Consider the following 14,159-nt stretch of genomic DNA (forward strand, 5'->3'; position numbering starts at 1 on the left):
ACCATTTGTTGTTGGTGCAAGCTACCAATCTTCCCTGTTCACAAGACGTTACAATTCTCCATCTTGCGACGAGAAAGAAGCTTTTATCCACGCCAAGATACCCACTACACTGTGGTCATAAAATCTTGCTTGACGCATCCCATCCTTCACAACCATGCCAGTCTACCCGAGAAACCAGAGGCCCCTCCACGCGGCTCTCGCTGCGGACCGACAACGTGCTCTCGAAAAAGCAAGAATGAAGGCTGCGACAGTCGAAAAGTCGGAATACAGCTTCGGCGGTCGTAACTACTCGAAGACACAAGAAAACATGAACGTGGTCGGCACTAGAAGAGCCAGAAAGTGGCTCGACAACTTCCACATAACCTCGATAACCTCGAACGGAACATCAAAGCCTCGCACATCAGACTACCAAAGCCTGTAAAGAGCAGACTCCATTCACAGTCATTAGTCGACCTTCTATCACCCAACGTTCATACATCATGTGCGATATGATTTCCTCTCAGCAAGCCTGGTGATGCACCAACGGGTAAAAGTTGAAGTTCAATCGTTATCGCAAGTATCCGACAGACGACCACTTGATGACCGACAAATACACGAACATTCTGGAATCTATTGCGGCACCATTGCCAGCTTCATAGCACTACAGGCAGCATAGATTACACGGGATCATACGGTGAAGAAAAGAATGAACATGAAGGTATTCGAGGGCGTGGTGATGAGTGCTACAGAATTATGCTGGCGTTGGCCATTGGGACAGGACCGATCGCGTTTGTTTCACAAGCGGTAGTACCAGCGACCAGAGCTATGGGTATGAATGAGCGATCCTTTCGGCTGCTGTACTACTATTTAGGAGTTACGGGAAAGTGGCTAAGGGAACTAGGAGCCACGGACGTCGGCGTAGGAACTTTTTTTGCGGATTCATTATTTTATACCCCGATATCAGGCTTCTAATTATAGGATAAAAACTGAAATCCTGAGAAAAGCCATAATTGCGAATTCCATCATGCCTCAACTGAACTCTTGGTTGCCAAACGCCTTGGCCCCATAATAAGTGTTTCCGCAGCAGACTATAGCCATAAACTACTGCAGAGTTCCATTCCAGCATGCCATTAGATAGGCCCGACGTAGAGTAGTGTCAGAGACTCCTCTCAAGTTCCAAGATGAAGCTCCGTGAAGAACCAAATCTCTGCCGTGTAATGACTAGGATGAAATATGCACCCATAACCACGGAAAGCCTTTTAGTCCCTGGGGCAAGCCTGGTTCATAACTCTCGCCAGTTTCTCTTTCGAAGGATGCTGTCTTGCATCAACTCTTCTGCAGTCATCTCAATCAGTCCTATGCGCCATTTGGTAGATGGGTTCGCAATTCTTACCTAGTCCTGGCGACAGCCAATTCTCGGTCCATAACTCCATTGGACGTGAAGTGTTCATAGAAGTCCCTGATACTATTGCCAATCCCTTCACGTCCCAGCATCCTACCGATGCTTTCCAACCCATACTTTCGCATGTGCACTCGATCCTCGGGACGAAGCTCTTCTTCATAGTATTCCCAGGTCGCTTCGCGTGGCAGCCAATAGACTGTTGCAAAACTGCCAAAGGGACTTCGTGTGTTCTCATCTTCGTGCTGGATCTCCCTGTCGTCACAATCAAAAGCGTCTTCCCAGGTGTCCTCCAGCCGGTCGATAAGGATAATTCCGCGGGAATACCACTCGTTGTTGAAGTCCTCGGGAAGAAACCAGAACTTGGCGTCCTCAATGTTGTCTATTACGGCACGGTTCCGGACTTCGTGTCCGTGATGGCCAATGCAGGCCTTTGCACGCTCTTGAGAGGTCAGATGTGATGGCAGAGGGAAGCAAACGACCTCCATCCTGTCCCGCCCCCATTCGCCATTGTGACGCCTGGTGCGACGGGAGAGAGCGTGCGCCATCTTTGCGGCACGGGTCGGGGTTGCTGTTGGGGTGATATCGTAGACCGCCATACCAAAAGGTGCCTTTTGCTGGGGGGACGGATAGTCCCAGTCGTCTGGCTGAGCGATTCTCGGTTTCTCCCATGCCGCGAAAATCGGAGTTCCGTCATGACTCGGCGCCGGTGTTACTACTATTTGAATCGGGATAAGCTTTTTACGTATCGATCTCACCGGTACGTCGTAAAGTCGATATTCATAATCGTTGTCGTTTTCATTCTCCGAAGGAACGTCCGGGAGTGGGTCGTAAGACAGTCGCTCGCAGACGCGACACATTGTTGTAAGCTTTTGCCCTTCAGATTCGATCCAGACGGAGCATGATGATTGAGCTGAGGAAGATGATTAATGGTAGTTATACAGGGACTGATGATGAGAATTGTGCTTATATCTTTACCTAGGCACATATAACTGTGACTGTTGTCGGTTTATTGGCCCCGTGTGGGCCTAGTAGGATTGACGCTATCACGAAGAGGTGGGGGGGACTGGTGCCTAAAGCCGGCGAGACATCCGGTTAACAGCTGATCGATGACTAGTCGTAATCCACAAAAACTGGCTGTAGGTTGCTATACTTAACCACAGTCTCTGGATCAAGTTGGTGAGTATTGAACCCTTGTAAGGTCTAGACTAAAATCGATGCATATAACAAGTTCGTCATAGCGAGACATCGGGTGCGAAGTCTTTATGCAGAGGCTAGAAAAAGAACCCGCTTAGGTCGTGGGGATACGAGATCGACACGCTGCGATTGAGCTGATCCCGTTAAAAAGAAAGAGGAACTACCGGGATGTTGGACCTCGAGGTGGATTGAAACATAATGTTATTGTGAACTAGTCATCTGTCCCAAAGTCTTTACTTAAGTACTCAGACTGTGAAACCGCACATTCAGCCAAGTTAACATTCAGATGTTCCTCGATTGTCTAAAAGGCAATGATTGTCGGCAAAACTGTGCACCTCCAGTCTGTAAAGCGATGTCGGAGTTGTTTTGCCAGTATTCGTGCGAACGCTTGTAGCTTGTGTGATCGAGGAACGATGGCGTATCGAGGGCCTTGTAATGACGTGCGGCTTGCCTTATCATCCAAACGTGGGTCAGCAGCAGCAGCAGCAGCAGCGAGTATATCAAGTCAAAGCTAGCGACAGTTTGACCGAGAGTGAGAAATAAACAACTATATCTTTTGCAGCAGTTATTAGACATAGGTTCGTTGTTGCCGCGAGTCTCGCATCACCCCTTCAATCTGGATTAATTGAAGAAACTTAAACGCAAATCACACCATGTCGGCACTGGCACCGCAAAACCCTGTCTCCCACGTTGACCCCAAAAAGCTTGAGGCTATCAGAAGAAAGTATGCCGAGGAAGCGGAAAAGAGGCTGAGACCAGAAGGCTCTGCACAATTCCAACCCCTCAACGAAGCTTCAGAGGATCGACTCCACTCGCTTCTCGACGATCCGTGGGCGGACCACGCAAGACTGAATGCCAGGCCCTCGCCCTTCCGCGTCACCAAGCACACTCGATTCTTCGTCCTAGGAGCTGGGTTCGGAGGACTCTTGTATGCTATAAACCTCATTGAATCCGGTGTCGCGACCGCAGACAAGATCCGAATCGTTGATGCGGCTGGCGGCTTTGGCGGGACTTGGTACTGGCATCGGTATCCCGGACTGCACTGCGATCTCGAGAGCTATTGCTATCTGCCTCTGCTCGAGGAGACTGGCTACATTCCGACAAAGAAGTACGCCCCGGCCGCGGAGATCCGACGGTATGCGGAACTCATCGCGTCGCGATGGAAGCTCAACGATAAGACTCTGTTTCGGTCTGACGTGCAGAGCGTGCAGTGGAGTGACGACAAGGAGCTCTGGAATATCCGTCTCTCTGAGAGACGTGGTCCCGGAGAACCTGTGATCAAGCAAGAAATCCAGGCGCAGTATGTTTACCTGGCTGCGGGTGTTCTCACAAAGCCACAAGTTCCAAAGATTCCCGGTCTCCTGTCCTACAAAGGGGACATATTCCACACTTCCAGATGGAACTACGACGTCACCGGCGGATCTCAAGAAGATCAAACACTCGACAACTTGCGAGACAAGAGAGTTGCAATAGTTGGCACGGCTGCAACGGCCATAGGAGCAGTCCCCACGCTCGCAAAGTTCACCAAAGAGCTGTTCGTGGTGCAGCGAACGCCAGCCTACGTAAAAGAACGCGGCCAACAGGATACGGATCCCGAAACTTTCAAAGCTACTGTCGCGAGAAAGAAAGGTTGGCAATTTGAGAGGCAGATCAGCTTGAACAGACACATGACCAACGCCATCTTGCCAGGCCAGCCCAATCTGGTCAACGATGGCTGGACCGATATGCCCGCTTACTCCGCGGTCATGGGCTCACCCGCCCACGGCATCGTCAGCCCCTCCCAGGAAGACCAGGCCCTAAGAGCCACTTGGTTCCACGCCTTGGACCTGCCACACATGGAAGGCGTGCGCTCTCGGGTCAGCAGCATTGTCAAGGATGAAGCTACCGCCGAGAAATTGAAGCCCTGGTACCCTTCTTGGTGCAAACGCCCCACATTCAGCGATGAATATCTACAAGCTTTCAACGAGCCGCACGTACATCTGCTCGACACCAATGGCAAGGGACCATCTCACGCCACAGAGAGAGGCATCGTCGTCGCTGGTGAGGAATATCCTGTCGACGTCATCATCTTTAGTACGGGTTACTCTGTCACCGGTGGTCGTACGGGAGGCAGTCCAGCAGAAAGAGTCGGCATCGAGGTTCTCGGGCGTAATGGAGTCTCAATGGACGACAAATGGCGACGCAACGGCGCTGCCACGCTACACGGATATCTCACGAATGAGTTTCCCAACCTCTTCTTCTCCGGTACGTCTCAGGGTACCATCACGGGTAATAACGTGTTCATGTTGGGCCTCATTGCTCGACATGTCACGTACATCATCTCCGAAGCTGAGGGACGAGTGGGTGCTGGTCAAAGAGCCATCGTTGAGGTGACTCGAGAGGCAGAGGAACGGCACAGTCTCGAGGTGGCGAAGAGGGCCCCGTTCTTTTCGTCGCTTGCGGGATGTACCCCGGGATACTTCAACGGACACGGCCAAGCAGCCTCAGATGACCCCAAGGAGAGATCCAAGCAGGCACGAGGAGTCGTTTGGGCTGAAGGCACAGTTTCTTTCTTGGAGTACATTGGTAGATGGAGGAACGAGGGCAAATTGGAAGGGGTCTCCGTTTCAGCGCGACCTAGAGTCGCGTCAAATGGCATTGAAAGATTGTCTAAGATTTGATGCAGTATCTAAAGCTATTCCTAGACTTCAAGGACACTTTTTCATCAAGTCATGGGGCAGTTGAAGTAACCAGAACTGGGCTCATTGAAAACCAAGAATAGTAAAGCCTGATACCCCATCGAGCGCTCACAATATGAGACAAACCTAGGGTTCTGAGTGACGATGTAGCCGTAGTACACCCATGTGATCAGCACAAGCAGAAGTTATACTTGTAGCTGTCGGCCTAACTCGACTAGAAAGCTAGGCAATATACGTGACACTCCAGTGGGAGGCTTTAAGAATATCTCTAAGCATATCTCTAAGCGTAATATACGATAGTTCCATACGATAGTACATAGGTGCAATCTTTCAACGCTAGTAATTGTCTGCAGAATATCGCTGCCATTATTATTAGAATTTCTACATCTCAAAGTTTGAAACGTAGACATAGCTGATTTTTATTTCGATTTGACGACTCCGACCTGATACAATACATTTGTCTCAAATTTGAAGATCACAGCACTCTATCCTCCCAGTGAAGCGCCCTGTCCACTCGTAACTCGATAAGCGTTGAGTCGTGCGGACGGCATGCTACGATATCGTAATGTCGAACAGCAGAAAATGATTGAGAAGTCGCCAAGTCATATGTGGGGTCTACGAAATTGAGACGATGACGGACGGAAAGACTAGTTCTGAAGGCTCATCTGATGTCAAATACGTGGGACGTCACGGAAAGTATGCAGGATATTGGATGCCGAACGTCAAGCTCAAGTCAAGTCGACTTTCCAAAAACTCCGCCTTTGTACCTTGAGTTCTCATGTTCTCTGCGGCATGACGAAATCAAATACCTAGAACAGAGATTGAATATTGACGTTGACTCATCACAGAGACTAAAGTGAACATCATGCCTCGGAACACTTCTGAACAAGCTCGGCGGTGACTTTGTAGGCTTCGGCGCAACTAAGGCGCCGTTCGGTTTAGACTTTACCATCATCAGCACCCGAAATGACGTTGAGCTTTCCTCTTGATAACAAGAGGCGGGCTTTTTCAGAAAAGCCGAAGGAACCGGAAGAGCTTTTGGACAGTTGAGCCTCGGCCCGGGTGCAGTGGGAAAGTGGGAAAGTATCCCGGGAGTCGTCACTCTGCCGAGTCCGATGCCTGCGGTCTTCGTGTTCGCGTGTTGAACTTGCTTTTCCAACGGAGTATAACGGAGGTGACGGCAATTTTCAAACTTCATCGAGATCAAAACTTAAGGATGGGAACGGAAACCAACGAACATGATCATTGTTGAGTTGATAAAGGGTGGAGGAGACCCAAGTATAAGACTTCGGCCCATCCCCCTTACCAACTTCATCTCTTGGGAATGCAGATTCATCACATCTTCCAACATCATTGCGTCCGAAAAGCCAGTGACAGCATCCACACCCTCATACCACCATCATCATCGCCTATAAACCTGCTTACAATCAATCTGCATAATCAAGCATTTTAAATTCCCGAGACTCCCGTCAATCTAAACTCTATCCGCGCAGTTGGGACTCCCACCTCGCACCCGGAATCCCCGCAAACTCAAATCCTGAGAAACACACTTTAGCCGTCTTGCTTTATCCCACCGACCCTTGCCCAACCCTTTACACATAATGAAGACTTTCCACCTCTTCCTCTTCGCCACCCCCATCCTCGCGGCCGTAGCCCCAGCCATAATCGCCGAGCAGTGCGGATCCCTCGGCGTAATGACATACACCGCCGCATCCCTCGACACCTCCGTCGCCGGTGGCACTGGCGTTGATCCCGCACAGATCCGCACGTGCCAAGATCACCCCCTGGGCCCGGCCCCTCGACCCAAACACGCCGTCGGGCCCCGTCCTGCGTCCGCAGACAGCAAGCAAGGAGGAGTCAACTCCACCACCGTAAACCGCTGGGGCTGGGGTTGGGGCTGGCGGCACGGCGGCGGCGGCGGCTGGGGTAACTGTTGGGACGTCGATCCGGGCGACTATGGCTGCTCCGGGGGCTACTGCTACAAGGCGTGCGATAGCGATGGGAGGTGGTGCTGGACTGCGCAGAATAAGGGGTATGGGGACTGGCAGACGTGCGATAGGGATTCTGATTGTGCGAATTTGGATGATGTTGGATGTGGCAAGGGGTGTAAATCTTGTGGGTGTGGGTGTTAGTTGAAAGCCTCATTGCTTTCGTTTGAATACTTTCGAAAGCCTATTCTAGTTCATGGTGTGTGTCTGTGTGTCACGGGGCCAGGGATTGCGACTGAGTTCTGGTGTTTGGGTTCTTGGGATTGTTTGTATTTAGTCTGGTTAGTTCAATCTTACTAGGACGGCATTGATTATCAACTTTGGGATTTCCCCTGCTCGTGATCGATCTGGGCTCTTAGTTGTGACCTCGCTTTTGCACGTGCCATCGCTGCTTAGATGACCATCTCTATGACCATCTCATCCCAAGATTTGACATAACCGGACGCGGCAGCGACGCATGCTTGACGTTGGTTGAAAATCTGTCACAATCACAAATCAGGAAAAAGATTCTCATTTCAGATGGAGCAGAAGTCTCCCTCAGTCGCAGCCTGAAGACCACATGGAGACAACGAAGTTCCATTGGGTTATAGGAGATGCCATTATTTTCACCCTAAAGGCAACGCTATTTTCCTCGTGTGGGGAATTTGATTCTGATGGACCACAACATGACGTACGGTAGACGATACCTGACATAGAATTGGATATCATAATAAGGAAATCTAGGAGCTTCTAAGGAATAAGAAATCTACTACATGCTGGACCTATGCCTGGAGCCTGGGTTTTGCTTCACTTCAGGGACCTATGAAAGGGCCCAAATTCACCGACCCGTCGATATGACACCCAAGAAATTGAGGGCCAATAACCGAAGGATCTTGCATCATTGTTTCAACCTCTTGACAACTAGAATCGACTAGTGGATTATAGGCGAAATAAATCGGCCCTGCCCCACCTCTTGTTGCCATGGCATCATTCGAGAGAGTCGAGATATGTGACAAGCCCTCGGTCAATGATGGCACTTCGGATTTGATAGACGACTGTGTGAGAGACCTTGGGTTCTGGAACTCGCGAATCCACTTCAGACATATGGCGATCTCCTGCTGGACGCTATCGCAGGTGTGATAATGTCTCTGCGAGTCCAGGAACTTGCAGAATCTACCAAGTTCATCAAGTTCCTCGCGATCTAAGCAGTAGTCAGCTGTTTATTCTTACTTGGCTTTACGGCAGCTCCGGCTGAGCAATGTTAAGGACACGTACAGGGCGAAGGCATTGCCTCTAGAGATGTCGGTCCGAAAATGATTTTGTAGACCTCACGCCACTTGTCGGCTCCATTCTCCCCGCGCATATGTCCTTGACAAGAGCTCCACTGGGCGCTGTCCATGGTATAATCGATGACAACAGATTGCCTTTGGCATTGAACTTCGGAATTGTAGTGGTCTTTGAGCTTTTCTGACGATGACAGTCGGACTTGACACCTGCTACATTTGTATCCACGTTCGAGATGATTGCGACGAAGGTGTTCCCTATCATGACATGTAAGCCGGTGAAATCTTGTTCCATCTGTACGTAGTGTTACGCATGTCAGACGGGAGTGAAGGAAGCTTACTTGAGCCTGTGGAAGCTTTTCCAACCGGCTCCTGCACATGACTTCCGCTTCCCCTTGCAAAACTGCTCCGGGTTGTTCTTGTAATAAGGGCATGCAAAAGCGCCCTCTCCATCTTGACTAGTCGTAGGCGACTCTGAGGCTAAGTCGGAAGAATTTCGCGCACTCTGTGTGACTGCAGCACTTTTTCTTGGCGACGTCTGCAACCTACACCGTTTGCCTTCAGGCATCTCGTTGCTGGGGCTACAGCGCCGCTTCCCATTCTTGGTGGTTTCAGGAACAGTCAGACTCGGACGAGATGTCAGGGGGCCTCCGAAAGTAGAGGGCTCGTCTATGTTTGGTGACCCGAGTTGGCCCATGTCAGGCGAGATGGTGTAATTCATGCCTCCATATACAATGTTCGACTGATTCATGGTATGGTCGTAAGGTCCAAGAGAGAAAAGTGGCTCTGTAAATGATGTAGGCAAGGAAAAGTTAATCATCTCGTCATACTCCGAATTGTGAGAGCCGGTGGACGAGTAGGAAGAGTTGAAGTGTGGTGCAAGCGTCGGAGGTGGCTGACTGCGTTGTGTTGGGCTTGGTACTTCGACCACATTGACAGTGATAGATCGAGCTTCATAATTCGAGGTTCCTATCGATAGCTCATGTCTGCATGTCCAACTTGACATTTCTCCTCGAGGAGCTGGCTCTGTATAGCCTGGGTCGCCTACGCACTTTTCATACATCTTCTCGAGGGTGGAGACAACGCCAGCGCACGATATCCGCTTAGAACCGTCAACTTCCAGCATCTTATCTTGGATCAGGTCAAGCAAGTCTTGAGTGAAGGGACTCGCTTTCGGGGCTCGACGAAGTCGACTGATCCACTGTCCAAGTCTGCATTAGCACCCATGCGTAACACGAATACCCCGATCAGATTACTCACGTGAGAGACAGCGGCCTTGAGTTTAACTCGGGTTCCCTTTTCTTGGTCTCCGGAAACCTCGAAAAAGGAGTTATCGAACCGTTTACCGGCCTTTGTCTGGCGATTGGCGCTGAACTTCCTCACCCCCTTGCGGCCCAGAGTCATCCACGTAGCAGCTACGCTCATGACACAGCCTAGAGACCAGATATCTGCCTTTTGGCCATCAAACTTGCCAACGTCATGCTCTGGAGCACGGTACGTCGGCGAACAGCCTGCAGGCCTATCTTCTTGTGAAGGGTGTGTCCCGCGGCCGATCTGGGACAGGCCAAAGTCGGCCAGCTTCCACTGCCCATTTTCCACGAGGATGTTTTCGGGTTTGATGTCGCCGTGGTAGCTCCCACTGACTTCTTCAGCCGTTTCGTTGTCTCTTTTGCTGGAGCGCTTCTTCTGTCGGCAATAATGGATCGCCTTCAAGGCCTCGGCGACACCAAGCATCTGCTTCGCGGTCAAGGTGGCAGGCTTCACCGCGCTGGCCGAGTCGCAAGGCAAAGAGGATGTCGGTTCGGTGAAGAGGCCGTGCAGGTCGTGTTCAGCCCAAGGAGTCACCAAGTAGTAGGTATCTCCGTGCTTGAAGGCGGCAAGTAGCTCAATGACATTGGGTTGATCCGGGCCGCCAAAGGTCTTGAGGGCTTCCACCTCGCGAGCATAGTCCTCCGGTCCAGCTTTGAGAAGCTGCTTGACTGCGACTGTAGAGACGGGAAAGTCGTGATGCCCGTCGTGAAGGCGGGCCTGGTATATGCGGGAGTTTTTGCTGCAAGCATTGCGAGGCGACCGGATTCCGTGAGGGAAGTCTGGCATGACGAAAGGCAGAATTGCATCCCCCGAGAACGCGCGAGGTTTGCCGTCGAGATCAGCTCGCGCAAAGACAGGAGCGAGAAACTTCCACTGTGTCTCCTCGAAGAGTATCGACTCGTAGTGACTGAGTCCCATCAAGGATAGGTCAAAGGTGGACCGGGTGACCATGGACCGCACCAATGTGCCCGGCGTTTTTCCCGACATGTGAGAAAATGCCAATGGGAGTTGCGCGTCGCCGAGGCGATTCTCTCTGAAGGCTATGATGGCATCGACTCGGCCGATCAAGGCCAGGATGGCAAAAGTCTTGGTGTGCGTCTGGTACTTGTAGATTGTTGAGGCATACATGCGACGCATGAAGTCAGGCCCAGGATAGGAGGTCCGGAGAGCCCCCAATATCGACTCCTCGGAAATAATCAGGTTGATTTCCGGCTCGGGAAGGAACTCCTTGGGGGAGTCACCGTTGAGACTGAAGGAGCGACACATGGCTCCTTCCAATGCCTCTTTCAGAGGCTTAGTAATCTCCATGGTGTCAGGCTGGAGCACAACTGATGGAAGGACGGGGGTTTCATTTTCGGGAGTAGTCTCGATCATGCTCAGGTTGCTGTAGGATGTGGGCTGTAGATGGTTGCTGTCTAATTATTCCAAGAGATCAAGGCTGGGCGAAGCGAAGTGGAGGGGAATCATGGCAGAGGGGGAGCAGCAGCACTTTAAATGGAAAAAGAATGGCACATTGTATGGGAAACAGGGCGATCGAAAGTGACATTAGTAGCACAAAATGCAAGATTCGGTCAAGCATCTCGCATCACTTTTGTTGCGTATCTGCGCATCTGCGGAGGATTCGACGCGTGAAATTTCATCTTGAGCTCTCAAGATTGGTCGGGTTGAAGCAGGGCAACCAGGCGTCAAGCACCAGCTAGCACAGCCTCAGTGCCTCGACGTAACGGTAGTCGTGTCTCAGTCGGTTAGTGGTCGCGGCCAATGGCGTCACAAAACATCAATGGTTCCCATCAATGGTTCCCATTGATGGACCAAGGGAGAGTGGTTCGCATGAGCCGCAGGAAGGTGAAAATGAACGTGAGGAATGCTTGATGAGTGAAAGTGTGGTGATGGGGGAGACGGCAAGTGAAGTTGAAGGAGCTGTTGGCAAAGTCCGAAGTTTAAGCTTATCCGGGGATTAAATCGGATGTACCTAGTAGGTAAAGCTTCTAGGCTGGTTAGTCATCCCAACCCCACCATCCCCTCCTCGTAGGACCTTTCTCTCATATGTACTCACGCTTCAACTCAAACTCACTGTCCATCTCTTGAGATGAGTGTGATATGAGTTTCTCACCTCCCATCTCATCTCATCATAAGTCAATTGAGCATCACAGACGCTCAATGCCATCATGACAATTGAACACTCAATACAGGAAACGTCAAATTCAGTCCGAGGACGGAGCAGAAGTGAGAAAGTTACCTTAGATCCTTAGATAAGCCAACCAGACGGTGAGAGCGCCAAGACTTGCCAAGGAAAAAATCACCTTCTGGGCGCCTATCACCTCGCACCACGCGACCCTCCCGCCCGCTGTTGCTGCTTTTTCGCTCATTGATGTAATCTGTGACCAGTTCTTGCCCAGTCTTGCCAGTGTCTGTACGAAGTACTTCCTGCCGTGGTGGTTTTCACCCCGCTCCTGCTCTGCCTCTCTGCTCACCTTTTTCCTTTTCTCGGCGCTCTGCCCAGGAAAATCCTTGACTCTCCCAAGGCCAATGCAAAAATCAACAACAACGACGCAAGGTCGAACGATGAAGCCAGCGACAAAGGCGTTGGTGATACCTTCTACCACCCATCGGCCCTAGCACACTCCTCTGCTTCTCCAGAACTCCATCAGCTCTTTCTGCCCATCCACCGTCCAGCACAGCACACCACGCACAAACGTACCGCAAAGCAACCCGCACCCCACACCCCGCCCGCGAACAACCACGGCGCCGAGACCAAAAACCTCACCCGTCGTTGCCGTACTTCCGTGCTAGACGAACCACCGACCATCGTCCTGCGGAACCTGCGCAGCATCCCCTCAGGCAGCGCACGCCGCAGCAGAGCATAGCAGACCAGAACCCGACGCGCCCGCCCGCGCTTTTTTCTCTTCGCGTCCCGGGCCCCAGCTCTTTATACCTATTCGGCCCAGGCCCCAATTGTTCATCACTGTCTTGGCCCTGCGTGGCCTCCTGCCGGTTTCCCGTCTCCGGGTCCCCTCAACACGCTTTCCCCTGAACACTTGACGTAAACCAACTCAACCGAGACGAAATCAAATCCAGTCCATCCCGCCGGCCGGTGTCCCCTACGGATACACCCCCCCTAGCATGAGGCTCTCGTTCCCGAGCCTCATGGGGACCTCCCTCCTCACGGTCCTCACGGGGTCCGGGCCCGCTCTTGCAACGGTCCCCATCCTAACAGAGGTCTCTCTAAAGGGCTGTGCCGATGTAGACTGCCCGCCCGGCGCCGTCGACGACCTCGTCGGCGAGTCAAACTGCACCCTCGCCGGCTCCGTCCTCCGCCGCGTCGGCATCGCCCCGGAGGTTCTCGACATACCCATAGACGACAACAATACCACCGACATCCGCAAGCTCTCTCTCACCGTTGCTACCCTCGCAAACTCCCCCGCCCCGGCAAACTCTCCCAGCTGGATAAAGAAGCAGCTCTACACCCAATCCTACTACCTCGGTGCCCCCGCGGGACTGAACCTCTCATCAGAAAGCTACCCCAAGGGATGCGCCCTCATCTTCCAACACATGTTCCAGACCCTACCCACACCGCACGAGGTACCCGACCTCGACACCACAGACTGCAGCTCCTGGCTCCAGCAGTCCTGTATGGACGAGATCACGGGCTACGTAGACGACTTCCGTGCCGCCCACTCCAAAGACGAGACTCTACCCCGGTGCCAAGAAATCGCAATGTACCTCGAGGAGCGGACACGCACAGACAAAGACTTCCACTGCAACCTCGTCGCCGGCGCCGTCAACATCACCGGCGTCGACGTCATCGGCCCCGACGCCCCCACCGTGCTGGCGCAGGACGCGGGCGACGCAGACGATAACAATGACTGCCACCCGACGCTGCCGCAGTCGTACGACATGTACAAGCTGACCGACGTGGAGCTGATTCTCGACGGAGACGGCAGCACGACGAAGCCGACGGGCGGGCTGAACGGGTATACGCCCGTCATGAGCGTCTTGTTTGACAAGCTCCTGTATTCGCAGTGGATCTGTATGAAGACGATGAGTGAGTACGACCAGGAGAACGCGAGCGCGAGGACCAGCACGCCTGTAGTGGCGGGCCTGATTATGGGGCTTGCAACCTTGGTGGCAATCATGATGCTATGAACGAACATAAAAACCATAAAAACACGGCGGGAGAACGAGAGAGAGAAAGAAAGAAAGTATGTCTGTGTGCGATGCGAGAACGACTTTTGGGTCACGAGAGGGAAAACAGGACTGGCCCGGATATTTTATGACTTTACGCGATTATATACCCCAATGAAACCACGGCGGAATAGATATGACACGCCTTATTCAACCCAAA

At 52.0% G+C, this 14,159-nt stretch overlaps 5 protein-coding genes across 5 annotated transcripts; 3 read left to right on the forward strand and 2 right to left on the reverse strand.

Annotated features, from left to right (window-relative positions):
- Positions 1–841: 841 nt before the first annotated feature.
- Positions 842–2,561, reverse strand: BDZ83DRAFT_455045 (uncharacterized protein). Its single transcript, XM_060503177.1, has 3 exons — positions 1,513–2,561; positions 1,373–1,406; positions 842–1,314 (listed from the first exon to the last, which is right to left on the reverse strand). Exons 1-3 carry the CDS (start codon positions 2,236–2,238, stop codon positions 1,262–1,264), a joined length of 813 nt encoding a protein of 270 aa, XP_060361746.1. The 5' UTR covers positions 2,239–2,561; the 3' UTR covers positions 842–1,261.
- A 667-nt stretch (positions 2,562–3,228) lies between these two features.
- BDZ83DRAFT_721916 (uncharacterized protein) lies at positions 3,229–5,659 on the forward strand (the record flags this gene model as incomplete). Its single annotated transcript, XM_060512420.1, has 2 exons — positions 3,229–4,980; positions 5,630–5,659. 2 exons carry the CDS (start codon positions 3,229–3,231, stop codon positions 5,657–5,659), a joined length of 1,782 nt encoding a protein of 593 aa, XP_060361747.1.
- A 1,010-nt stretch (positions 5,660–6,669) lies between these two features.
- On the forward strand, positions 6,670–7,936 carry BDZ83DRAFT_785372 (uncharacterized protein; the record flags this gene model as incomplete). Its single annotated transcript, XM_060515628.1, has 2 exons — positions 6,670–7,258; positions 7,858–7,936. The coding sequence occupies exons 1-2, from the start codon at positions 6,855–6,857 to the stop codon at positions 7,934–7,936; spliced, it is 483 nt and encodes a 160-aa protein (XP_060361748.1). The 5' UTR covers positions 6,670–6,854.
- A 598-nt stretch (positions 7,937–8,534) lies between these two features.
- BDZ83DRAFT_455091 (kinase-like domain-containing protein) lies at positions 8,535–11,397 on the reverse strand. The gene is made up of 2 exons (XM_060503178.1): positions 9,764–11,397; positions 8,535–9,704 (listed from the first exon to the last, which is right to left on the reverse strand). Exons 1-2 carry the CDS (start codon positions 11,186–11,188, stop codon positions 8,841–8,843), a joined length of 2,289 nt encoding a protein of 762 aa, XP_060361749.1. The 5' UTR covers positions 11,189–11,397; the 3' UTR covers positions 8,535–8,840.
- Positions 11,398–12,937: 1,540 nt separating this feature from the next.
- Positions 12,938–13,960, forward strand: BDZ83DRAFT_721917 (uncharacterized protein; the record flags this gene model as incomplete). Its single annotated transcript, XM_060512421.1, has 1 exon — positions 12,938–13,960. The coding sequence occupies one exon, from the start codon at positions 12,938–12,940 to the stop codon at positions 13,958–13,960; it is 1,023 nt and encodes a 340-aa protein (XP_060361750.1).
- Positions 13,961–14,159: the final 199 nt, after the last annotated feature.

Source organism: Colletotrichum acutatum (assembly GCF_030867785.1).
Source record: "Colletotrichum acutatum strain CBS 112980 chromosome Unknown BDZ83scaffold_91, whole genome shotgun sequence".
Classification (NCBI taxonomy): Eukaryota; Fungi; Ascomycota; class Sordariomycetes; order Glomerellales; family Glomerellaceae; genus Colletotrichum; species Colletotrichum acutatum.

Bases quoted from the DNA above. Each gene is read 5' to 3' on its own strand.
- BDZ83DRAFT_455091 (XM_060503178.1), bottom strand. From the start codon at position 11,188: ATGATCGAGACTACTCCCGAAAATGAAACCCCCGTCCTTCCATCAGTT. The intron at 9,705-9,763 runs GTGAGTAATCTG...AGACTTGGACAG, and splicing joins TCAAGGCCGCTGTCTCTCAC to TGGATCAGTCGACTTCGTCG.
- BDZ83DRAFT_455045 (XM_060503177.1), bottom strand. From the start codon at position 2,238: ATGTGTCGCGTCTGCGAGCGACTGTCTTACGACCCACTCCCGGACGTT. The intron at 1,407-1,512 runs GTGCACATGCGA...CGTCCAATGGAG, and splicing joins AGCTTCGTCCCGAGGATCGA to TTATGGACCGAGAATTGGCT. The intron at 1,315-1,372 runs GTAAGAATTGCG...AGATGACTGCAG, and splicing joins TTGGCTGTCGCCAGGACTAG to AAGAGTTGATGCAAGACAGC.